The sequence below is a fragment of the Bufo bufo genome, chromosome 1 (genome assembly GCF_905171765.1).
Source record: "Bufo bufo chromosome 1, aBufBuf1.1, whole genome shotgun sequence".
Taxonomy (NCBI): domain Eukaryota; kingdom Metazoa; phylum Chordata; class Amphibia; order Anura; family Bufonidae; genus Bufo; species Bufo bufo.
The window spans coordinates 278,851,999-278,878,926 of NC_053389.1; the positions used below are offsets into that span (position 1 = coordinate 278,851,999).

The 26,928-nt window shown below is 43.4% G+C and overlaps 1 protein-coding gene across 2 annotated transcripts in view; it reads left to right on the forward strand.

The window, feature by feature from the left end:
• The window catches only part of CLINT1 (clathrin interactor 1), an 83,833-nt gene that overhangs the window by 52,195 nt on the left and 4,710 nt on the right, over window positions 1–26,928 (forward strand). Inside the window, exons 4-11 of one of the 2 annotated variants that reach the window (XM_040439902.1) lie at window positions 11,484–11,592; window positions 14,289–14,453; window positions 19,121–19,298; window positions 21,161–21,398; window positions 21,870–21,945; window positions 24,159–24,239; window positions 24,488–24,771; window positions 24,878–25,067. In XM_040439902.1, the coding sequence (XP_040295836.1) occupies window positions 11,484–11,592; window positions 14,289–14,453; window positions 19,121–19,298; window positions 21,161–21,398; window positions 21,870–21,945; window positions 24,159–24,239; window positions 24,488–24,771; window positions 24,878–25,067 (1,321 nt within the window). The remainder of the gene's footprint in view (window positions 1–11,483; window positions 11,593–14,288; window positions 14,454–19,120; window positions 19,299–21,160; window positions 21,399–21,869; window positions 21,946–24,158; window positions 24,240–24,487; window positions 24,772–24,877; window positions 25,068–26,928) is intronic. The other variant, XM_040439912.1, reaches the window with a different exon arrangement.

The window sequence follows — 26,928 nt, forward strand, 5'->3', positions numbered from 1 at the left end:
AGGATGGCCAGAGATGTGACTAATTTATTAAGAGAATTCTGCCTCTCATCCTGGTGCAGAGAGATCAAGGCTGGTGTATGGGAATGCCAGTCTTGATAAATGTCCTTCAGTATTTTTTATTTTTTATTTTAGAGGGTTTGTCCCCAAGCAGGACCTTTTTTTTTTTTTTTTTTTTTTTTTTTTTATATATATATATATATATATATATATATATATATATATTATATATATATATAACACAAAAAAAACAAACCAGCAGCACAAGACCAAAAAGCAAGGGTGCAAAAAATCCTCAAAGCCACAGGCTCAGACGACTATCCATGGATATAAATAACAAAAAACGAGGCAGCACTCCAGACGTTAGGATCCATTTTTTCACCTAACGTCTGGAGTGCTGCCTCGTTTTTTTATATATATATATATATATATAATATAAGCTAGGGTGCTGCTAAGAAAATGCATCTCCTGCTTTGTCAGACTTAGCTAGGCAACATTCTGAGGGACATTTATTAAACCCCTAACTCCAGGGGTAAAATAGTCGCAAATTGTAGCGCATGTCATATGTTCACCCTAATTTGGAAAAGGAGGAGGGGCTTAGCAGAAGTTATAGCTGAAGTCTATACCAGCCTGTAGCTGGCATAGACTTCAATATCTGGCGCACAGCAGGGCTTACGTCAGTGCAGGGAGATCAAAACTGGCATACACCAGCTTTGATAAATGTCTCTCATCATGTGGCCGCCCATTTGTTTTTCCGCCATGTTTTCCACCGCCACAGAGGACGTTCATGACCAGTATCAACTTCTCTCTGTGATCCCCAGGGATTTCAAGAGCCATCTGAATTTTTCAGCCACTTCCTTTTACTAGGGTGGATATATTTTTTTTTTTTTTTTTTTTTCTAGAGCCCAGTATACAGTTCAAAAGAAGCCTGTGACTGATGCAGGCGCCTTAATTGTCACCCTCCATTGTGCAATTTTCATTAGCCGACATTGGCTATTTGCTAATGTCAGCTGAGTGCAATCATACATGTCCTACCTTTGTCTGTGGCTTATTTCTTGTAAAAATCTTACTTTTATCATATGCAAATTTCTTCACTACCAGCAAGTTGGGCGTGTACTTGCTGGTAGCCGCCGCATCTGCCGCTTCTAGACACGCCCCATCTCCTCTTGATAGACAGGGCCAGCGAGCGCTCTCCTCCTTCCGTTGGACCCGTCTGCTGCTGAACTCCCGCACCTGCGCCGTAACGTTCCTCGATCGGCGCAGGCGTACTGAGTGAAGGACACGCACTTGCCAGCTCCTTCCTCAGTGTGCCTGCGCCGATTACGTCACACTACACCCGGAAGAGAAGACTGCCGATTATCGCTGATGCCGGCAGTCTTCTCTTCCGGGTGTAGTGTGACGTAATCGGCGCAGGCGCACTGAGGAAGGAGCTGGCAAGCAAGCTTCCTTCTCTCAGAGCGCTTGCGCCGAATGAGGGCCGGTACGGTGCAGGCGCAGGATTTCATGGGCCGAGAGGGCCAGCGGGAGGAGGAGAGCGCTCGTTGGCCCTGTCTATCAAGAGGAGGAGGGGGCGTGTTTATAGTCCGAGGATGCGGCGGCTACCAGCAAGTAACCGCCCAACTTGTTGGTAGTGAAGTAATTAGCATATTATAAAAGTACGTTTTTTTTTTAAGAAATTACAGCACAGAGAGAGGTAAGAGATATATATGGACTAAACTGACATTAGCAAATAGCTAATGTCCAATACTAAAAATTGCTAAATGGGGGGTGACAGAAGCCCTTTAAGTTAGGCATTTTATTACATATTCTATGTTATGGATATAGCTACTACATACTCACAGCGCTGTACACAGACTTTAGTCTTCAGTCCCCTGTCCCCTTTGCGCCTCCAAGTCTACATTCCCATATAGACCATGTTCACACCGCATTTGGTAGAAAATGAATGCGCTGGGACAGCTGAAGTGAAGCCATAGGCCTTTGGCAGGTTGGTATGTAATTTCTTTTTTTTAACACTATAGAAAAGCGCGGCAGACTGCACGTGCCTATACAGTGGGCCACTGCAAAAAGAAAAATGGATGTGGCCTGTGATCGCTGGCTTTCTATTCTGCAGAGAGCGCAGCAGTGTTCAAAGCCGCTAGTGACGGGAAGGGTAAAGAATTTAGTTCCACCCCCATCAAAAGTTTACCTTAAATCTCCTCAGTATTGCAGAGCCTGTTGTAAATCCATATACACCTTGTATTTTCTGCTCATTGCACCTTTAATCTTCCCAATCGGTGATTGCTCCCTAATCCCGCACGCCTCTATTGATTCTGCTGATGGCCTCCCCACTCACTCCATCGTTACAGCACACAACCCTACTAGCATTATTTATGGGGAAGTGGGAGCAGTACAGTTGACATAGTGGAATATTTTGCCTCCCCCTCCCCTCTGTCTACATATTAAATAATTCTGCCGGTATATTTTATACCCACACATGCTCTGCAGTTTGATGTATGCTCTGCAGCAGATGATGCTGTGCTCAGGGTGACGGTAAGAAGGAGGTTGGGGATGGCAGGCTGTAGGGTGCACGCTGCGCTCTCTCCATGCGCTCCCTGGAGAGCTGTAGCTGTTAATATTTAATGCCTTCACATACACACGAGTTATACATCAGCCTCTCTTCTGAGGATTAGCTGCCGGGCTCGTCCAGGCTCTCTCCTTTTATTACCAACGTTCCTCACGTTTTTTTTTTTTTCTGCAACTAAATCTCCGTTTCAGTAATCAGAATCAGGAAGAGGAGAAGTGACAGGAACTGACTTTGAATTGTGGTAACTTTGCTTCCATTGCATGCATTCTCCTCTCATGCACCCATCACAAGCTCAAGGATCCTTTAAAGGAGGGATATTTGTCTTATTTAATAAGCAGTCAGATTGCATTTATGGACTCATTTCATAGTAAAAGAAAAGGTTGGAGAACTGCCAGACTGCTGTAGATCAGGCATTGCATCGAATCGTGTGAAATTGGGAGGCGTTGTAAGAGAGGGGGGTAGGGGCTATGTACTTTTGTGAAGCCAAATTGACTCAGTGACTTATTGCTAGGTAGCTACAGTACAGACCAAAAGTTTGGACACACCTTCTCATTCAAAGAGTTTTCTTTATTTTCATGACTATGAAAATTGTAGATTCACACTGAAGGCATCAAAACTATGAATTAACACATGTGGAATTATATACATAACAAACAAGTGTGAAACAACTGAAAATATGTCATATTCTAGGTTCTTCAAAGTAGCCACCTTTTGCTTTGATTACTGCTTTGCACACTCTTGGCATTCTCTTGATGAGCTTCAAGAGGTAGTCCCCTGAAATGGTTTTCACTTCACAGGTGTGCCCTGTCAGGTTTAATAAGTGGGATTTCTTGCCTTATAAATGGGGTTGGGACCATCAGTTGCGTTGAGAAGTCAGGTGGATACACAGCTGATAGACCTACTGAATAGACTGTTAGAATTTGTATTATGGCAAGAAAAAAGCAGCTAAGTAAAGAAAAACGAGTGGCCATCATTACTTTAGGAAATGAAGGTCAGTCAGTCAGCCGAAAAATTGGGAAAACTTTGAAAGTAAGGGCTATTTGACCATGAAGGAGAGTGATGGGGTGCTGCGCCAGATGACCTGGCCTCCACAATCACCGGACCTGAACCCAATCAAGATGGTTTGGGGTGAGCTGGACCGCAGAGTGAAGGCAAAAGGGCCAACAAGTGCTAAGCATCTCTGGGAACTCCTTCAAGACTGTTGGAAGACCATTTCAGGGGACTACCTCTTGAAGCTCATCAAGAGAATGCCAAGAGTGTGCAAAGCAGTAATCAAAGCAAAAGGTGGCTACTTTGAAGAACCTAGAATATGACATATTTTCAGTTGTTTCACACTTGTTTGTTATGTATATAATTCCACATGTGTTAATTCATAGTTTTGATGCCTTCATAGTCATGAAAATAAAGAAAACTCTTTGAATGAGAAGGTGTGTCCAAACTTTTGGTCTGTACTTAAATGGCTGCTATGGCTTGGCTTGATGACTGATCAACTGCCAGGTTCGGAGTAGAATCCAATCCCAGCAGTTCCATTGGGACTGCAGCTGTGGATTACAGCTGTACTCCTGGCAGTGAGTGCTTGGGTACAGTGCCGTCCAATCACTTTAGTAATAGTACGGCAAGGTGCCTCAACTTTCTACTTGCCTTAGGACCTTGACTAGGTAAGTTGTAAAGTTTTTTTTTTTGGGCCGGATGATTGGTGAGGGTCCAGCTTGCATCATTGACTTGTCACTTACCCGAACGCCATTGAGATTGGTGGAGGTCCAGTTTGCATCACTGATGCCAATCAGCTGATTAGAGAGATTGATGTGTCTTTAGCAGGGTAATGGACAGTGGATTCAGGTATCTCCACTTATATGGTTTCATCCGCCCGCTCCATAACTCACAGGTCCTGCTATAGCGCAACCATGTTTATAATGGCAGAAGATCTTGTTAAATTACTTGCATCTGGGAAACAAAATAAAAAATGACTCTCTATGGCGGTGACATTCCTTGTGGTGACCTCTGTGTAGACGTCTCGTTGCCGACCTCCCCTGCGCCGTGAGAGGACTTAAATACTTTTTGCCATCTGTGAGTATTGAGCCATTTTTCATCCCATCTGTATGTTGACTATTAAGCACAATTGAGCACATGCTCCGACTTAGATCCCCCACACTTCTCTCCAGTCATGTGCGCTTCCATTTGGTAGAAGAGTCAATTGGAAGCATGACCTGCTCCATAATTCACATTTAATAGCTTTTGTGTCTTTGTCCCATATGCTTAACTCCAGCGAATCCCGCAGAGTGTGCAATTACAGCTCTGCTTTCGGACAAGTGAAATGGAAGCTAGAGAGTAAGAGGGTTTTTATGAGAGCCTTAACAACCAAAGTACTGTCTGAGGATGATGAGAGTATTTGGTGATAACAGACCAGGATTGAGATGTTCTAATCATGTCTTGTCAAAAGCAGAAGAAACAGCGCCACACTTGTGTATGGGTTATGCCTGGTATTGCAATTCATCCCCATTCAGACTGAGCTAAAATTACCAGCCTGAATGTACCAGATCCAGGCCTTGGACAAAAGTGGAGGGTTTTCTCAAGAAAAAAATAATCTACTCATTTTCTAATCCTGGACTTCTTTAACCCCTTAAGGACCGGGCTCATTTTCACCTTAAGGACCAGGCCATTTTTTGGAAATCTGACCAGTGTCACTTTAAGTGCTAATAACTTTAAAACGCTTTGACTTATCCAGGCCATTCTGAGATTGTTTTTTCGTCACATATTGTACTTCATGACACTGGTAAAATGAAGTCAAAAAAATTATTTTTTTTGCACAAAAAAATACCTAATTTACCAAAAATTTGGAAAAATTTGCAAATTTCAAAGTTTCAGTTTCTCTACTTCTGTAATACATAGTAATACCCCAAAAAATTGTGATGACTTTACATTCCCCATATGTCTACTTCATGCTTGAATTGTTTTGGGAATGATATTTTATTTTTTGGGGATGTTATAAGGCTTAGAAGTTTAGAAGCAAATCTTGAAATTTTTCCGAAATTTACAAAAACTCAATTTTTAGGGACCAGTTCAGGTTTGAAGTCACTTTGCGAGGCTTACATAATAGAAACCACCCAAAAATGACCCCATCTAAGAAACTACACCCCTCAAGGTATTCAAAACTGATTTTGCATACATTGTTAACCCTTTAGGTGTTGCACAAGAGTTATTGGCAAATGGGGAGGAAATTTGAGAATTTGATTTTTTTGTCTAATTTTTCATTTTAACCCATTTTTTCCACTAACAAAGCAAGGGTTAACAGCCAAACAAGACAGTATCTTTATTGCCCTGACTCTGCTGTTTACAGAAACACCCAATATGTGGCCGTAAACTACTGTACGGCCTCACAGCGGGGCGTAGAGTGAAAGGTGCGCTGTTTGGTTTTTGGTAGGCTGATTTTTATGGACTGGTTTATTTACACCATGTCCCATTTGAAGCCCCCTGATGCACCCCTAGAGGAGAAACTCCCTAAAAGTGACCCCATCTAAGAAACTACACCCCTCAAGGTATTCAAAACTGATTTTACATACGTCGTTAACACTTTAGGTGTTGCACAAGAGTTATTGGCAAATGGAGATGAAATTTGAGAATTTCATTTTTTTGCCTAATTTTCAATTTTAACCCATTTTTTTCACTAACAAAGCAAGGGTTAACAGCCAAACATGACTGTATCTTTATTGCCCTGACTCTGCCATTTACAGAAACACCCAATATGTGGCCGTAAACTACTGTACGGTCACACAGCGGGGCGTAGAGTGAAAGGTGCGCCGACTGTTTTTTTGACACCATGTCCCATTTGAAGCCCCCCTGATGCACCCCTAGAGTAGAAACTCCATAAAAGTGACCCCATCTAAGAAACTACACCCCTCAAGGTATTCAAAACTGATTTTACAAACTTTGTTAACCCTTTAGGTGTTGCACAAGATTTAATGGAAAATAGAGACACAATTTCAAAATTTCACATTTTTGGCAGATTTTCCATTTTAATATTTTTTTTCCAGTTACAAAGCAAGGGTTAACAGCCAAACAAAACTCATTATTTATGGCCCTGATTCTGTAGTTTACAGAAACACCCCATATGTGGTCGTAAACCGCTGTACGGGCACACGGCAGGGCGCAGAAGGAAAGGAATGCCATACGGTTTTTGGAAGGCAGGTTTTGCTGGACTGTTTTTTTGACACCATGTCCCATTTGAAGCCCCCCTGATGCACCCCTAGAGTAGAAACTCCAGAAAAGTGACCCCATTTTAGAAACTACGGGATAGGGTGGCAGTATTGTTGGTACTAGTTTAGGGTACATATGATTTTTGGTTGCTCTATATTACACTTTTTGTGCGGCAAGGTAACAAGAATTAGCTTTTTTGGCACCGTTTTTTTTTTTTGTTATTTACAACATTCATCTGACAGGTTAGATCATGTGGTAATTTCATAGAGCAGGTTGTCACGGACGCGGCGATACCTAATATGTATTACATTTTTTTAATTTATGTAAGTTTTACCCAATGATTTCATTTTTAAAACAAAAAAAAGTTTTAGTGTCTCCATAGTCTAAGAGTCATAGTTTTTCAGTTTTTGGGCGATTATCTTAAGTAGGGTCTCATTTTTTGCGGGAGGAGATGACGGTTTGATTGGCACTATTTTGGGGTGCATATGACTTTTTGATCGCTTGCTATTACACTTTTTGTGATGTAAGATGACAAAAAATTGCTTTTTTTACACAGTTTTTTTTTTTTTTTTTTTACGGTGGTCACCTGAGAGGTTAGGTCATGTGATATTTTTATAGAGTCGGTCGATACGGACGCGGCAATACCTAATATGTATACTTTTTTTTTATTTATGTAAGTTTTACACAATGATTTCATTTTTGAAACAAAAAAAATTATGTTTTAGTGTCTCCATAGTCTAAGAGCCATAGTTTTTTCAGTTTTTGGGTGATTATCTTAAGTAGGGTCTCATTTTTTGCGGGATGAGATGACGGTTTGATTGCTACAATTTTGGCGTACATGCGACTTTTTTGATCACTTTTATTACCTTTTTTTGGGAAGTAAGGTGAGCAAAATTTCAATTTCATCATAGTTTTTTATTTTTTATTTTTATGGCGTTCACCGTTCGGGTAAAGTAACATGACCGTTTTATAGATCAGGTCGTTACGGACGCGGCGATACCAAACATGTGTAGGGAATGTTATTTTTTTAATTTTTAATCAGTGATAAATGTGTTTTTGGATTTTTACTTTTTTTTCACTTTTTTTCACTTTTTTTTTTACCCAGATCCACTTGGTTCTTGAAGATCCAGTGGGTCTGATGTCTGTATAATACAGTACAGTACAATATATATTGTTCTGTACTGTATTTTACTTACACTGAACAGATCTATGCTTTCAGCACAGATCTGTTCAGCACCATGGACAGCAGGACGCCTGAGAGGCGTCCTGTTGCCATGGGAACCTTCCCCGTCTGCTCAGAACTTCGCAGACGGGGAAGGGTAAGGATGGGATCTGGCGGGGGGCTGTCTGGGAGCTCTCTCCCTCTCCATCGGGGGGCTGCAAAGGCACAGCAGCCCCCCGATCGGAGAGGGAGGGAGCTCCCTCTTACTGTTAACTTTTTCCATACAGCGGTCCGTACGGACCGCTGTATGGAAAGGGTTAAACGGCTGACATCGCATCACCGATGTCAGCCGTTTATACCAGGGTGTCAGCAATGTGCTGGCACCCTGGTATACCCACTCTACACCAACGATTATTCAATGGGAGGCGGGCGGGGGATCGCGATCCCGCCTGCCGCACCGCCCGCCTCCCGCACCGCCCGCAACACCCCCCCTGCACCTCCCACCGGGCTAAAATCATTCAGAGGTGCAGGGGGGGGTGATAAAAATATATTTTCGGCACACTAAAGTTTCTGATCGCCGCGGTCAGGGACCGCAGCGATCAGAAACAGCAGAAAGCGCAACAAACCGCAGGTCTGAATTGACCTGCGGTTTGTTGCGATCGCGGACATGGGGGGGTCACGGGACCCCCCCGCGCATTTAGCCGAGGTGCCTGCTCAATGATTTGAGCAGGCACCTTGTTCCGATCACAGCCGGCCGGGCGGCAGTGATCGGAACAACACATGACGTACCGGTACGTCATGTGTCCTTAAGGACTCGGGAAACATGCCGTACCCATACGTCATGTGTCCTTAAGGGGTTAAACGTGGACAAAATAGGGAAGCATTCTGGATCATTTTGTCCAGTAAAATGCTGAGCTCCTTAAAGGGGTTGTCCAGGCTATTACTACTCTCAGGATAGACTGCTGATCTATACCCCCACTGCTCTGATAATGGTGACCTATCCTGAGGATATGTCATCAGTAGTAAAAACCCGGACAACCCCTTTAATGGAAACTAATAGACCTCATCATAGTCAGTGGGTTCCATCTGTCATTGTCTGTTTCAGTTACGTGCTGACATTTCTGATGACTGACAACCCTTGTGAAACCAGACTAACTCCTACTTCACAATCTAAACCACTGTCGGAATCCGATTGTCTAGTATGGAGGGGACCAACAGTTCTACCATGAGAAGAGGCTGTTATAAGATGTCCATAAAGGGTGAAGCTATGTTCTGTTACAAGCTTTCAGTATTCATCCCCCATTACCACAGCTAAAAGGGCCTGCGTACTATGCCGAGCATTCAGCTGAACAGGATATTTGGGAAGAATATTGTGAAGAGAGCCTTGTTGGCTTTTCTCAGCCAATGAGCATAACTTGGGACACTTCTGGTAATTGGGTGACAGCAGTTGACTGACTTAAGGTCCTGCTTCAGTAATAGCTGTTTCACTGCTGCACATTAGTGTCTTTTTCAGCTGGATGCTGGGCACAGAAAAAGTAGGAGCTCATAGTACCAGCCAGTTTGACTCTTCGTGGAGATCTTGTAGCCTTTATCTTATGTCTTCCCATTTCATAACAGGGCTACTTTAATACATCACAGATCTCCTGGGTTACAGGGGAGACTGAATAAGGCCTCCTGCACACAAAAGTGTGCTTCCCATTGCCGTATTGCGGACCCGCAATACATGGGCACTGTTCCGTGTGCATTCCACATCACGGATGCGGACCCATTCACTTCAATGTGTCCGCAAATCCGGAGATGCGGAATGGAACCCTACGTTTTGCGGAACGGCCGGATCGCGGTCCTATTAAAATGAATAGGTCCGCGATCCGCTGCGGCTGCCCCACGGACGGTGTTTGTGCATTGCGGCCCGCATGTTCGTGTGCAGGAGGCCTAAGTCACAATCTGATGATTTCCCTAAACATCTCTGTTGTAGTATTGGTGGAGGGAAGCATGACCTGGTATTCCACCCAAAAATTTTGAAGTTTCTGTGGACTGACCCATTACCCCTTTAACCTCTTTCGTAGTTGGATGGTGATCATTTTCTCTATATGTTTAGTTCCAAGTAAATGAATTGGTTCATGTACACCGCGCAACATGACTGCTTCCAATATGTGGAGGGGGCTGACGAACTTCATTAAAATTCACCCGCCCTAATTTTCCTATTGGCAGATATCAGTCAGAAAAAAACGTTTAGTCTAGTGATATATAATGTGGTCAAAGCAAAAGGTGGCTACTTTGAAGAACCTAGAATATGACATATTTTCAGGTGTTTCACACTTGTTTGTTATGTATATGATTCCACATGTGTTAATTCATAGTTTTGATGCCTTGATAGTCATGAAAATAAAGAAAACTCTTTAAATGAGAAGGTGTGTCCAAACTTTTGGTCTGTACTGTATGTGTTGGCATTGCTAAGATAAATCAAGTTTTAATATATGCAAGTGATCCTCTAGGAGCAACGGGGGTGTTGCCATTACACCTAGAGGCTCGGCTCTCTCTGCAACTGCTGCACCTTCTGCACTTTGACTCTAGGAGAAGTCAGAGCCATGCGTGATGATGTTTTCACTACCTGGCCCTGAAAATCAAAGTGCAGAGGGCACAGCAGTTGCAGAGAGAGCAGAACCTCTGTAATGTGTAAGGTGTAATGGTAACACCCCCGTTGCTCCTAGAGGCTCATTTGCATATATTAAAACATCATTTTCTCAGCATTGAAGGTACGTATGAACCTGGAACCAACACAGATGTCTTCAGCTGCCAAGTGCACATGTAACAGGTCAGCCAGTTTCATAGGGACAAATCTGCTGACAGATGCCCTTTTAATTTTTACCTACCTTACCAATTTTTTATAGATACTGTATATGTATTTTGTAATACACTTGATAAGGCTGTATTGCTTCTGTCCATTAGTACAGGTAATTTTTCACCCTCACCCATACTTCTAAAAAGCTCTGCTGCCTGTTGTCACCACCAGGGGGCAGAACTGTATGCTAGAAACCTCTAGACACCAATAAATGTTTGTTAATTGTAGTACACCCATTAGACCTGCAAGTGTCACTGTCACTTACAGTTTTAATGCTTGAAGAGGAGTTTGTCATTTGGCACAGTATTTGTTATATCACGATTTGTTAGCTTTTATATAGGACTGCAGGAAGCTACTAGGTTATCATAAAAGGATTCAGCTCTGCTATACCTATACAGATGGATAGATAAACCAGCTATCACAATGACCACAGGACAATAGGAACTTACCATTTTAGAAGAGGTATTAGGACAAACTAGTACATGACAATTATCATTAAGTGCAATTTTAAATGTATATTCATGTGGTGTCCTCATATATTAAAAAGAAGACGTATTAATGTGTAATGTCTACCTGGTCATCGGCAAAGCTGACATTTCATTAATCTCTTGTGTTACCCTTATTATATTCCTGGCAGATAAAGGGTTACAGATCACTATGTCAGCTTCCCTACAACAGAGCGAAATGACTAATTTCCACATTTCTGTTCTCTCCCCTCCTTCCAGTCCTTGCTGCTGCTGGCTTACCTCATACGGAACGGATCGGAGCGGGTCGTCACAAGCGCCAGGGAGCACATTTATGACTTACGATCCTTAGAAAATTACCACTTTGTAGGTGAGTATTAGCAAGAAGAAGGGAGAAAAAAAAAACCTTGGGAGGGAGCAAATTAAAGCAGTTGTCGGACTTGTCAGTCACCCGAACGTCTTCACAGGCTGCAGAGGCCTAATTGGGCCCGAGCGGCTGCAGGCTGTGTGAAGAACACATTCCAAGACACAGGGCCCTAGAGTATTAATTAGCGAGGAGAAGAACTTTTGCCGAGAGGAGAAACCTAATAACAACACAAGCAGCACAACACGAACGGCCCGGGTTTATATTAAAATATGCACCAGAGGCTGGTCCCCTGTGGCGGCAGAAAGAAAAGGGAGCGCTTTAATTATACACCAGGAAAAAGGTCGGCCCTCCACCACACGAGCGCCGCTGTTTGAAGCTGGGTTTATTCTTGCTCACTATCCCTCTAGCCTGCGCCAAGTAATATTTACAGTGCAAAGAAAAGCCGGGGTGTGTTTTGAATGTATTAAAATTAAAAATAAGAGGAGGGGGATCTGTCGGTGGAAGAGGCGACAGACACTGCACTATTCTACTCCAAAGAAGTGGCTGGCTCTTTCACAGCCAGGTTATCGGCAATTAGGAGACGTCGGAGCACGCTGTGTGTTGTCTGCCCAGTAAAACGTGTTAATTTGCCTGAAATAGGCTCTTTGTGCGTGCTCACGCGTAGTCTTTAATGGGGACAGAAGTGAAGTTGTATTAATGAGGAGGAGGCATGGGGGCTTGTAAAATATTAAATATATATGGATTTTTTTCTCCTAACAGTGGGTTTAACTCTTAAGGAGGCAGAATAGTCTTAAAGGATTTGTCCGCCCACTGATTTTATTTAAACTGGCTCAGATCACTTTACTGTTCCCCCGCCGCTCCCATTTCAGAACTTACTGGGTCCCAGTGACGTTCTTTGCTAGATGTAATGCAGGACAACCAATAAATAGATGTCAATGGAAAAATATGTGTGTTAAACTGACAGTAAACCCATTAAATCGCACACATATAGTATAACTCTATCTTTTATTAATTAAGAGAATAAATAAGTACATAATACAGCAAAATACAATTTCGTATAGTAGTGGCAGTGCAGAAGGATACTGCGACAAGTATAAAGACCACCATCCCTCCTAAAAATATCAACTCCTATGGTAAGTTGAGCGCTGTCCAGAACATTGCACACCTACAATACTGCGATATTATTGTATAATAAATGTATAAGCAATTCAATACCTGACCTCATGTCATCATTTCATCCTGTCCATTACAGTGCTGCTGCATGAAAGTCAGTATGGGGTCTATACAATAAATCCCAATACATCAACAGTGTACTGACATAAATGCAACCAAAATGCAAGGGGAAATGGGGGAAAAAAAGGACATGAAGCAGCCAATACTTACCAGGAGAGGAGGGAGGATGATGGCAACAACCCGAGGCGCGTTTCGCCTCGCTTCTTCAGGGGGCGTGTAGATGTAATGCATGGTAGAACTGGATCCTCCAGTGCATATGTAATGCAGGGTAGAACTGGATCCTCCAGTGCATATGTAATGCAGGGTAGAACTGGATCCTCCAGTGCATATGTAATGCAGGGTAGAACTGGATCCTCCAGCGCATATGTAATGCAGGGTAGAACTGGATCCTCCAGCGCAAGTGACAATAAGGTGACAACATGTTGCCTTCTGATTCTTAGCATTTCCAGTGCTGAGCTGTCATTGAGACCTTGTGGGTTTTGAAATCACCAAATAGATGTCAGCAGTTTTGCCCATGCCAAACTGATGACCGCACTAGGTCAGGGCTGGGAGAACCGTACATACGTACATTTTTAGAGCTTTTATCATTAGTAGTGAATATGAAGTTTTCTTCTGCTTCTTAAAGGGTTTCTGTCACTAGAAATTTCAGTATTAAACTGGCTGACATTAGCGGTGTGCTAATGTCAGCTGCACCTAACTCCGCTATTCTAATGATTATCCGTGCCCCCGTTACTGTAGAATTCTAACTTATATAATATGTAAATTAGCCTCTACAAAGAAGCTCATTTACACATTATAAAAGTAAGAATTCTACAGTAACGGGGGCACGGATAATCATTAGAATAGCGGAGTTAGGTGCAGCTGACATTAGCACACCGCTAATGTCAGCCAGTTTAATACTGAAAATTCTAGTTGCAGAAACCCTTTAAGTGCATTAGAGGCGGGGCTTCACTGGGAAGTGCTCTCTGCATTGAGCTGCAGCCCCTCCTCTCTGCTTTGAGTGACAGTTGTAGCATCCATCCAGGAGACCACTACAGCTGTCTCTCAGAGCAGAGTGGATGGGCTTTAAAGCCGTTCATGGTGAAGCTACACTTCCAAGGGCACTTGCTAGAGCAGAATCTGGCAGAATAAAACTCAAAAGGGCTTTTCAAGATTTTTTTTTTTTTATGATGACGTATCAGACTGCTTGGTATTTCCCACTTGAATGTGGCTGAGCGTTTCCTAGGCCACATGACACATGAATGTTTCATCACTGGCCTAGAAAAAGCAGAGAGAAGGCTGCGGCGCTCACGGGGTCACCATTGTCTTTTAAAACAGCTGATCGGCGGGGGTCAGACCTTCAACGATCAACTTTTTATGCCAGCTTTCTAGTGTAAGGGGATAAGTCTCCCCAGAAAGTTTAACCTTAATGCTGTTAGTTCTAGCGAAAGAGAAAAGAGATTCATTTATTATTATTCATTTTCCAGATGAAAACGGCAAAGACCAAGGTGTCAACATCCGACAGAAAGTGAAAGAAATGGTGGAGTTTGTCCAGGATGATGACCGCCTTCGAGAGGAGAGAAAGAAAGCCAAGAAGAACAAGGACAAATACATTGGAGTGTCTTCAGAAAGTCCCGGGGGGTTCAGATACAGTGAGTGCCGTGTTTGTGCTGCACAAATGGCAATAAGCAGTGGGAATCACAGTGATTATAGCTTGGCATTGTGTGGGCATACTGCAGTGAAGGCGCCCCATCTTTCTCCTTTGGATCCACAGTCATCTGTGCTCCGTAGTTCCATCATCATTGTTAGATAGGTCAGTTTGGTAGTGCATGACACGTGATGAGTATGCCTATCATGAGTGGCCGTCAGTGTCACCCTGGCCATGGTGAGATACACACAGTGAAATCCCTGATGGCTGCCCTATGTAATGACTTGCTGCCCAGTGCTGATCCTGGGCATGCAAGGCAGAGATGGTGAAAACCTATCCTTTAATTGCATTAAAAGGAACTCTGTTCCTATGCCACGTGTGACCATACAGCCCACGGTCCATTGAAGGGCCTTATAGATGTCTGTCTATACTGGCTGCGTGCTATAATACTGGGATATAGATACATTGGGGTAAAAGAAAGTAAAAAATCATGAGGAAAGATAAAAATCCCAAACGTTTATTTTACATTATATCAAATGTAAGCCCAAGACACAACAAAGCTGTGGCCACTTATGTGTATGTACCAGAAATGGCAAGTATAACTCCTCATACAGCTACATTGGCCCACTGGGATGCAAAACTGACCTGCTTTTCAGGGGGCTAACAATGATAGAAGTACCCAGAGCTACACAAAGGAGCCCAAGGCTCACACTGCATATAGATCTGTACAGTCCTTAGTGACTGATATGGATTCCCTCCTCCGTGTAATCTTTATACTGTTACTATAGAGAAGACATCAGGAGAGAGGAAACGCCAGGTGTAGTAAAGCAGCGGCCGCTGATCCCGGGTGGTCTGTCTAATGAGGGGATTACTAGAAAGGGCCTAAAGGAATCATTTTGGATGGAAAGATGGCAGAGTGTCTGGAGATGCACATAACCACAAGCCCTACCTAATGATGTGATACAAATATAAATCTATCTACTTTCAGTGGGTTATATAGGATTCCAGTGATGTCAGTTAAAGGGGCACCAAGCCTTTACCCGAATCTAGTTTTTTCTCACCCATGCTTCAATAGTATAGCCGATTGTGGAGTCCAGAAGTGCTCCTCCCGATCCATACTTTATCTCCTACATCTCCAGGCTTCTTTATTGATGCATAGACTGAACATTGAGATCTTCAAAGTAGCCATTGCCTGGTTCACTGTGGACGTCTGGCTCAGCTGCTTGCTAGGTGCCAGAGGTGCTCCTTCTCAGAAACCTAGCCACAAGGTTTTCCTCTTCAATGTTGATGTCCTAAGTTGAAAATGGCGCAGAAATGTGGCAGTTGCTTGATCCCAAATGTGTTAAAATAGAAGTTCTCTTGAATTTAGCATCTCGGTCCCCAAGCCTTCCGTGCAGTATGCCCCTCAAGCTTCTGCTATTTAGCTCTGCTGTTTCCAAACTTGACCTGCTGTCTGTGCAGCACAGGCACGGGTCCTTGCATCTGTTCTTCTCTCTGCTTTCTTCTTCAGCAATAATCCTTCCAAGATAATGGTGGTCTCAGTGATTGATGATTTGCACTATGACTGACTTTAGGCTTAATTAAATACCAATTCCTTAAAGGGAGTCTGTCCTTTACATGACATAATATAGCTCTGTGCGAGGCAAATGCTTAACACTGATGGCACCTGGATTTTCAGTCTCCAAAGAGCCAAAGCAGAAATTTTAAAGATATGCAAATTAGCTATCGCAAGTGCCCAGAGGGGCGGTGAGTGAACTGCAAGTGCCAAGTGCTCCCCGCCCTACTTGCTCCTGACTCCTCCCCTCTGCATCGTCTGGCCAGCCCTTGTCGCCATTCTCATTCTCGCCACTTCACCACCGGGCCTGGGCATGCGCAGTACATTGCGCACTGTGGGAAGAGGCATAGTTAAGTAACCGGCGCTTGCGCACTGCATATCACTATGCCTCTGCCCACAGTGGGCAATGTACTGCACATGTCCGGGCCCAGCGGTGAAACAGGCAGGCACTGGATTACAAATGGAGATAAGAATGACAACACAGAGGGGAGAAGTAAGGTGGGGAGCAATGGGCACTTGCAGCACACTCGCCGCCCCTGGGCACTTGCGATAGCTAATTTGCAAATCTTTAAAACTTTGTTTTTGGTGCTTTGGAGACTCTGAAAAACTAGACCAAGGTACCATCGGTGTTATGTATTTGCGTCCCACGAGCTATATCATCAGTTTAAATCATGTCATGTAGGTGACAGACTCCCTTTAATTTACTGTTATTAATCGAATTGCTCCTGCCAGTTGCCGGAGGAATCAGAATCTCCTCTACTTTGCAAATGCAAACTAATTTACAGTTTTGTATTAAGCAATTGCTACAATCCTTTCAACACTATGGCAGCTAGAATGATGTGCTGTGTACTTTCTTAAAGTGTACCTCCAGTTCTAAGCCAGTTTTTATTAATGAATAGTGCAGGTGAATGTGTTTTCTTAAATAATTTATACACATGAGACTCTTTGGTCTGGAGCACTGTGTTCGTGCAGCCTGTTTATAGTGTACGCAGTCCCTGCCACCCGTACCATTATTCCTGACGAGGACAGCAGAAACTGAACAGGCCTCACAGGCTGCACTGATACTTCGCTCTGGATCACCGCAGGAACCCTTTACTGACTGAAGCTGCTGTAATGGAGAGGCATTGGCGATAACTCCAATGCCATATGCATAACTTGGGTTCTCCCATGAATAATGTAAATAATGAATATCATATAGTACATGACAATCTCTTTCTAACAAAGCTAGAACCAGCCCTGTACCTCACATGGATCCAGAGATCTCCTCATTCATTGCTCTGCTAGATTTATAACAAGCTGACAGCTCAAGGGGAGTGTCTGTTCTGCTGCAGCTCAGGGGGCGTGTCCATGCTCTCCCTATCACAGCTCAGGAGGCAGTTGAAGGATGAAACTGAGCATGTGCGGCCATGTCAGTGAGCAGGACAAAGAAATCAGAAATGAAGTGGCACTATACAGATACAATTTACTGAATAACTCAGTGGCTATACAAAAATTTTACATGCAATTGCAAAAGTATTCAGATCCAGGTGCTGGCTTGAAAACTGTAGAATATTATTCGTGGGACAACCCCTTTAAAGCATAATAGACAGCCTGTCACTGGTAAAGTGGTAGGCTATTATGCATTGGTATACAAGGTATGTCAGTGTATTATAAAAACGATGCCCCCTAATGGGACAAAAAAACGAAAAACAATAAAGTTTTTTAAAAAATATATAAATAAAACCACTTTTCCTATAAAAAGGTACATCATAGACACAGTGAGCAGCGCCGCGGCCTTCTCACTGTTTACCGCTAGCCCAGTGACATCACGACTAGTATCAACTGGTCTGGGCGGGGCGGTTCATTGATACAAGTCGTGACATCACTGGGCCTGCAGTAAACAGTGAGAAGGCCGCGGCACCGCTGCCTTCTCAAACAGCTGATCGGCTAGGGTCCCGGGTGTCGGACCCCCTCCGATCAGATGCTCATGATCTATCCAGAGGATAGATCCTCAGTTAAAACAAACTGCAGAACCCTTTTAAGGTGGTGACAGATCCCTTTTTAAAGGGGTCGTACAGGATTAGAAAAATGCATTTGCAAAGGAACCGCAACACACCTGTCTGCAGGATGCGTGTGATATTGCAGCTGTGCCCTATTAGGCCTCCTGCACACAATGCCGGTAATCGTACATAAGATCCACACAAATTTCCCTGCAGATTTATGTGCTTTTCTTCCACTTATCCACAATTTTTGATTGTGGATTTTGGTGCAGATTAGATGTGGTTTTGCCACAGATCTCTACCTTCATTGGAAAAAGGGAGAAAACCGCAAACCGAATTGACATGCTGCAGATTTGGAAATCCACATAGCAGGTCAATTTCTGCACAGAAAAAACGTGTATACATAAGATTTCTGTACTCTCATACGTTTTGCTGGTATTGTACTATGCTGTGGTGTTTCTGCATGGGAATCTGCGCAGAAAAACCATCAATGTCGGCATGTGCCCTTAAAGGCGTATTATGGCATATTGAAAGCATATGCCATGCATGTCCTCTAGATATGAGTCCTACCTCTTGGACGCACTCCATTCTCAAGAACGGTGCCCCCCTCAGTGAATGGAGAGCAAGTTGCGCATTTGCAGCTCCCCCCTCCGTTCACTGGTAGGAGATGTCTGAAAATAGCTGAGCTTGGCTATTTTCAAAAGTCCCATAGCAATGAACATAGGGGGGAGCTGCACATGCGTAGCTTGGTGTCCATTCACTGCTATGGACTTCTGAAACTAACTGATGCTGCGCGCTCAGCTATTTTTTGGAGGTCACACAACAGTGAATGGAAAAGACGCCCCATATGCTCAACACGCTCTGTTTACAATGATGCCCTACTCTTTGGAGTGGGTCCCAGAGGTGGGATCTGCACCTATCGGACACTTATGGAGAATCCTATCGATATTCTATAAATGTCCAGATATTACAACCGCTTTAACTTGAATGGAGCATTAATACATGTCACATATGTCTAATCTACATGCCGCTCCAGATCTGTGTCAGATTTCAATTCTTGTTCCCATTCTCTCTGACATTCAAAGTTGGGGGAGGGGGGTTATTGGGACTAACCTGTCTATGCTGGATGTCCTGCAGATGACCGATATGACACAGAGCCTCGATCCAAATGGGATGAAGAGTGGGATAAAAGTAAGACAGGATTCCCCTTCAGCGATAAGCTAGGGGAGATAAGCGATAAGATCGGGAGCACTATAGATGACACCATCAACAAGTTCAGGAGGAAAGATCGAGAAGAGTCTCCAGAGAGAGGAAGGTAAGTGATCCGCAGGCTACCATGTACGCAACATCTAAAATGCTGATAACCAGAGGCTTTTCTCTATGCTAACATGAGCTGCCTGGATTGGAAATGTGGGCATCCTAGAGGGAGACGCAGGAAATATTTGGCCATTTGGAGCTTCAGCTGTTTTTATGGGGCTGTTCTAGGAGCTGGATGTGCAGTAATAAACTCATTGCTAGGGTGGCTACTATTGGAGAAGGTGATAGCAATATGAAACCACCACTAATGAAGTACAGGTTTTATATTTGATTTCCCAGCTGCAGCCAGCCTCTGTCACTAGCCTGCAGCCAGCCTCTGTCACTAGCCTGCAGCCAGCCTCTGTCACTAGCCTGCAGCCAGCCTCTGTCACTAGCCTGCAGCCAGCCTCTGTCACTAGCCTGCAGCCAGCCAAGCTTATTTAAGGTTATGTAAGGTGCTGGTTCTCCATGCAGTGATCCACCTGGTGCTGCCAATACTCTTGGCCAGAATGAAGAAATCTCACATCCACCTATCTGTATAATGGAAAGTTCTCTGCATGCTGTCATTGAATGGCAGCACTGTTCACAACTTCCAGAGGCTGAAAGCCTGTCCTGGTCATATCCTGCTGTCAAAGGTGCACAGCTTGTCACAGTGCTCTCACTTAGGGGCCGGTGACACGGCAGCTTTTGGAGACAGAATTTGGCACGGATTCTATGCCAAAAAGGTGTGGCCACGCAGAATTCCCCTCCCATTGTTCTCAATGGGAGGCTGCTGTTTATGGCCACAACCGTAAGGACATTAATTTCTTGGCGTGGTTGTGGAAAAAAAAAAAAACGAGCTCATGAACGGCAGCACAGCCTACCATTGAAAGCAATAGGAGGTGGTTTCTGTGCTGCCTCCCTTCTGGTTTTGGAGTCCGCACCAAATTCTGTTGTCAGAAATGCTGTGTTGAGGCCCCTTAGAGTAAATTCTCATGCAGCAGATTTGTGGTAAAATGGGGTTTGCAGAAATCATTGCATGTGCTGCAGATATAACCCCATTCACATGTATGGAATCTAAATTTCTGGAACAAGTCGTGAGAATGCACCCAAAGGCCTCTTTCACACGGGCACACTCCTGATTTTGGCTTAATGCATGTATATTGGTGGGAAGAAGAAAAACCAGCCAATATGAAATTTTTAACACTATGCTCTGTTGTAGTATATATCATTCCTTTTTATTCTTTGGGTCATTATGGTTACAGCAGCCTCAAATATATTTTTTGTATGGTTAACTAGTGCTAAACTATATTTTATATATATTTTTTATGAAAAAGGGGCTGGATAGACTTTTCATATGAAATTTATGAATCAATTACTTTTTTTTTTTTTTTTTTTTTTTTAAATCCCACAAGGAGACTTTCCAAGCATTATTGCCTATCTGTGTTACACTGACTGGTTCAGGCATGGCCTGATGATAGTTATGGCAAACCTTTGTTAGGTCCCCGGCTGTCGTGATAACCCGTAAGCACCCTTTGATTGTGTCACAGTGGTGCAAAATGAGGTGACAGAGTGTAATACAGCCCCTCTCCTGCCAAAAATCTGTCACCATGATAAAAATGTATGCCATGAAGCAGGACAGATAGCTGACAGGTTAATCACCGGCTCGTACTCTTTTGCACTGGAAAGTGATGCTAAATTGTCTCCAGGGTAAGGCCTGGTCCATGATGTCTGATGTCCTGATGCACGGCTAATGGTTATAGGGTAGTCTACTGTTTTTTAGTTAAATTTGGAACTAAGATGTGTATGTAGACTTGTCATCCACTTGAAGAATGTGTAAAGAACTGGAGCCACAACCTAAAGGGTTCACACAGATGACTGATTTGACCCCCGCTTCTCTAGTGACAGCGAAGAAGAGCGGAAAAACAACCGAGTGAAACAAACAGGAGAGTTCAAAGATGAGCAGGAGACGGTCACCACCAAGCACATCCACATCACTCAGGCCACTGAGACCACCACCACCCGCCTCAAGCGTACAGGAAACCCATCCAAAATTGATCTTGGCGCAGCTGCACACTATACCGGAGATAAAGAGAGTCCAGAGCTCACCTCATCTGCCAGCCATCCAGCTACAAACAAGGTCTGCACCACCTGTCTATTGTTCTCTATCTGACATTTTACAGTAGATCAGTCTTCCACGCTCAGTTTTTTTTGTCCTATTTGGAGGGGGCATACAAATATATATATAGAGCTCAGATTATGCTAAATTTGTCTGATAGTTGGACCATTGTAAGCGTCAAAAGCCAGCCCAGCAGCACCCGCAAATACAGTGTGTAAATCGAGCCAACTCAGTCCTCTGTTTGTGGCAGCAGTCTTGTGTAGCATACAGGGGTCAAAGAACCCCTGTTTTCTTGATTGGTGAACGTTCCAGATATGGTACCCCTGCTTTCAGACACTTACGGCATATTCTGAAATGTTAAATGTCTTTGATAGGAGTTCCCCTTTAATTGCACTTTGAAAGTGTATAAGCAGCCACATGGTTGTATCATACCAGTACTCTTATACCGTACTCTTCTGTGGTGTGAATTAAGTCATTTGCTATCTGTTCCAGGCTACTTCTAGTGAGGGCAGTAAAAAAGCATCCAATGATCTGGTGGACCTACTGTTCGAATCAGAATCAAAATCAGGTAATGCGCTTGAAGAAATGGGCAGAGGTTGGGGAAGTTAAAAGGGTTTTCCAAGCTCAGACAATGGGAGCATATCGCTAGGATATGCCCACATTGTCTGATAGGTGCGGGTCTCAGAGGTGGGAACTGCACCTATCTCGTAAACGCAGCCGGCAAAGTGAAGGGGGGTGCACCGCACATGCGCGGCCGCCGTCCATTCTTTTCTATGGCGCCACAGAAAATAGCCGAGCGATAGCTCGGCTATTTTCATCAGCCCCAAAGAAGTGAATGGAAGCAGTGGCTGTGCAAGCGCAGCGCGCACCGATTCATTTTTATGGGAATTCTGAAAATAGCTGAGCAATCCGCTTGGCTACTTTCGGTAGGCCAATAGGAACGATTGGTGGTGGCTGGACCTGGCACTGCTGGCCACCACTTTGCTGGCTTCGTTTTAGGACCTGCACCTGTCAGACAATGGGTGCATATCCTAGCAATATGCCCCCATTGTCTGAGATGGGATTACCCCTTTAAGAAGAAGAGTGAATCATGTAAAGCTGACCAAAAACATGAGATAAAAGGTGGAAATGGCCAGCAATCTTTAAAGGGGTTATCCAACGCTTACAATGCCCCTCATACTTACCCTACTCCCTGGCACCCGCGTTGCTCCTGATGCCTGCACGGCTTCCCCAGCATCGCGGGTGACTCTAGGGAGGCTCGTCATCGTCACAGCCTGCTATTGGCTGCCCCAACCATCTTCACCACCCATGGGGGAGGGGGGTGACATTATAGGGGTTGGATAACCCCTCGAAGTGTATGGGGGCTCTTCCCTAATATCAGATGTCAGAAGAAATAGAGATTGGGCATGTTGGATTTCAATATGCCTGATCATTTTTTCCCAAGTGAGATAAGAGTGTGTCTGACAACCCTATTCTTAAGTATGCATGTTTATGGTGAGACTCGTGAAATGGTCAGCTACTTATGTTGTGTGTGGTCGACATCACCAAGGAGCCATGTGGCCTCTAGAATGGTTGGTAGGTTTAATGCACATTCCTTTGTGGTCTGTAGTCTCTCTTGCTTGTTATTCTTGTGGTTCTAGAGTTCCTAAAGCTTATTTATCCAAGACCCAATTATTTTTCTTATTTTTTATTTTTTTTTGTGCCTCAGTATTTGGCCTCCCAGCAATTTCCCAAGCAGAACACTTTTTTAACGTTCTGTCCTGTTGGTCGTGCCAGATGGTTAGAATTTCATGTAGAGTTGTGGCAGCGTGGGCATTATGCCAGGCATCAAAAATGGTCTTTAGGGATCTCTGAGTGCTGGGCAGATGTTATGGTGCCACCTGCCTTGCCAGCTGTGCTGAGAGGACGGTCACGGAGTAGACATGTCTGACTCTGTCAAGAACGGACCCAGGCAGCACTGCTTCCCTTATTATGTTTTATGTGAGGAGAAGATTTGCACTCACTTTATTGCTTATTTATGATCAGTGTTTTTGTTTTTTTTTGTGTTGTACCCAATGACTTTCATCTGGACACATACAAAACTTAGAAAAAACAAACTTCTGGCCTCTTTATGTTGTAGATAGTGGTGGCACATGACGTCTGTTCAGCCAGGAGTGATGGAGTGCAAACTTGAATGCTAGCTTAACTTGGCAGGGAACACAAGTGATGGCAATTTCCTTTGAGATGAGTTAGTCCATGGTGTTTGACATGATATAGATATGAAAACTGTTGCGTGCTCCATTCTTATACTCCAATTTCTTTAAATGCTATATGCATTGTTTTGTGTATAGAGCTCCAGTGCAGACCTATGTGTCTCCATGGTTACAGACTACAAACACACCATTGTAGTCTGATATTGCAGTCCTACGTTAATCCACTCCCTTTGGCCCATTTTCTTGGTAACCTTCACACAGTAGATGGGTGAGCAGAGGCAGGGGTGGAACACATGATTGCAGGAACTGACTATACTCAGGGTTTGTTTTAAGCTTGTATGTAACCATAGAGAGACATAGCTCTTCATAGGAGCTGTGATTTTTAAAGTGGCTTTTAGATGCAATTATAAGATTGAAAATAATTGCTGCAAATGGACCCTTTTTGTGGTCAAAGCTCTTCTTTAGAGGGGCTACTAATAAATGAAATACTTAGGGGTGTGTTAGGGAGATGTTCAATCCTGAATACAGTATTTAGTTCCATGTTTCTGGTTTCTTATCTTTCACTTGTTTTGTTTTTTCCTGCATGTAGGCTCCACTTCCGATCCGTTTGGTGGTTTTGCAGACTTCAATTCATCAGCTGCTCAGTCTTCCGTCATCCCAGCAACACAAGGTACAGACATACAGGAAAATTAGCCAAACTGGCTTAGTTGCCCATAGCAAACAATCGGATTTCTGAAAAAATGAAAGGTGGGATCTGATTGGATGCTATGATAAATTTCCCTCGTAAATACTCACTTAAGCAACCATATGGATAAGATATTGATGGTCTGGACAACTATCTTTCTATATTTTATGCTTCTAGCAGCAGCTCATTTACCAGCATGTTTGATTTCTAGGAAAATTATTTTCATTTTTCAGGCTCAACAGCAACTGGTAATGGAGATTTTGGGGACTGGGGTGCCTTCAGTCAGCCAGGAACAGCCCCATCTGTACCTCCGACCGATTTATTTGCAGTCTCGCAACAGAGTACCGACTTATTTGCTGCTTCCCATCCGCAACCCACCCCTGCTGCCTCCAACACAACAGACCTCTTTGACCTCATGGGACCTACACATGCTACTATGAGCACATCCCAGAGTATGAACCTGTCTATGATGAGCTCTAGTTCTGTGGGAGTGACGCTTTCCGCGTCAAGGTCTCAGGTAGGGAGAAAAAAAATGAGTTTTTCTGTGTCTGAATGCATTGCAAGTGGACATGTATTGGTAATGAAACGAAGGAAAATATGAAATGTAATATCTTGTGTCTTAGCCCTTGCAGAACATCAGTCTACACAAGCAAAACACATTGCCTGCACAGGGAACAGACATCAAGGTTCAAGGAAAATCGCTCCCATCCACCTGGTCTGACCCCAGTGTCAACATCTCCCTGGACAGTCTCATACCAGGCATGCAGCCCTGTAAACCATCTCAACCCTCTTTGAATGCCATGATGCAGCAAAGTAAGTGCTTCCTTTAGACAAACTATTTGGGGTCTGGACAGGGAGTAGTGGTGTGTGGAACCACAGATTACACTACATTTACAGCCATTCTCATTGATTTATTTCTTCCTGTATCAGCCTATGACATGGTCGCCACCCTAGTCACTGGTGATACAATCTTTTCAGAATACAATGAATCCATTCTTGAAGCGTACCTGAAGTTTGCATAATAGCTGTGCTTCTTTGCACAATCATAATTGTGAATGAATAGGTCTATTTTGGGGCTTCCCTAATGTCGTTTTCAGCCTAATTGTTCCCCTCTTAAGCTGCACAACTAGATGCATTTCTCTCACAAGCAGGGGAATCTGTGGATTCTGCCAGCACTTTACTCCTGGGATGTCCTTTCCGTTACTGTCCACTATGTTTGTTTTTAGCTTCGGAGCTCACAAACCAGATAAGGAGGGGGAAATCACACAGGCTCGGGCGCTCAAATGATCCTTAGAAGCAGTTCTATTATCAGGCTCAGGATCTCAGCTAGCTCTGACACGCCCCTACTTCCATTCTGCTGTTTTCTGTGTCTCTGTAACTAGGGACGGATCTTGCCTGACAACAGGCAGTGGACTGCAAGTTAGGCAGAAGTGAGAATCCTAGTTGCCATGACTTTTACAGCTTTTTTTTTTTTTATGCATATTTTTTTTAAATCAAGTGATTTAGAAATTTGCTAGTTACACCATTCTCTATTAAATGAAGTGAATTTGTGTGAAAATACAGCAACTCTTTAATTTATGGACCATGTTAATTTGTCAGGGAAAGTAAAACTCAAACAAAACTGTCAATCTCATGCCATAGCAGTTCTAGTAAAATGACTAGTAATGAGCGAAGTGAGCTTCAGATCCTAGATCCAAAGTTGCTTTGCTCAAAACTTCGTTTGAATATTGTATGGGCTCCGGCGAGTTCAAATGAGTTATCACCGAAGTCTCGCAAGACTGGGGCTACTATGTCAGCCCCAGTTGAAGGAGAAATCAATAGTGAAAAAAAAAAAAATGCCGGTAAGTTAAATGTCCCCCAGAGGTCTTGTATGACCTTATGGGGGACACAAAGTGTAAAATAAAAATAAAAATTCCCCTCCGAAATCCGTTATTTAAAAAATGTTAAATAGAATAAAATAAAAAAAAATAGACATATTTGGTATCACCGCGTCCGGAACGACTGGCTATATAATATTATCATATGATCTACCCAATCAGGTGAATGACTTAAAAAAAAATAAACATTGCGCCAAAACAGATTTTTTTTTTTTGTGAGCTCACCTTCCAAAAAACATAATGTTAATCAATCAAAAAGTCGTATGTACCCCTGGTTATCAGTGATAAAGACACATGAAATAATTCAGAATGAAATTGGCCGTTTCTGGGATAACAACTATGGCTCAGCAAAAACTCAAGTGGTATGGGATACCTTTAAGGCGTTTATGAGGGGAATGATGATTAGTAATATTGCGAACCTCAGAAAGGAGTACGGGAAAAAACAGAAAAATTTAGAAGAACTTGCATCATTGGCGACACAATCCTTTTATATGAATAAGACGGAGGAGAATAGGGAAAGTATGCAAAGAGCCACACAAGTATATTCTAACTTCTTATTGGATAAGGCCCAACAATCCCTTTTTTTTAAAGGGCAAAAATACTTTACGGAGTCAGGGCGACCTGGTAAACTTTTGTCCAGAGTAATCTCAAGTCAACAATCTAAAAAATACATAGATAATGTTCGACTGAGTAATGGTAGGATGGTTAGTGGACAGGGTCCGACAGAGAAGGCCTTTGTGGACTACTTCCTGGACTTGTACAAAGCTGAATCCAAGATCACAGATGATAAGATGGAT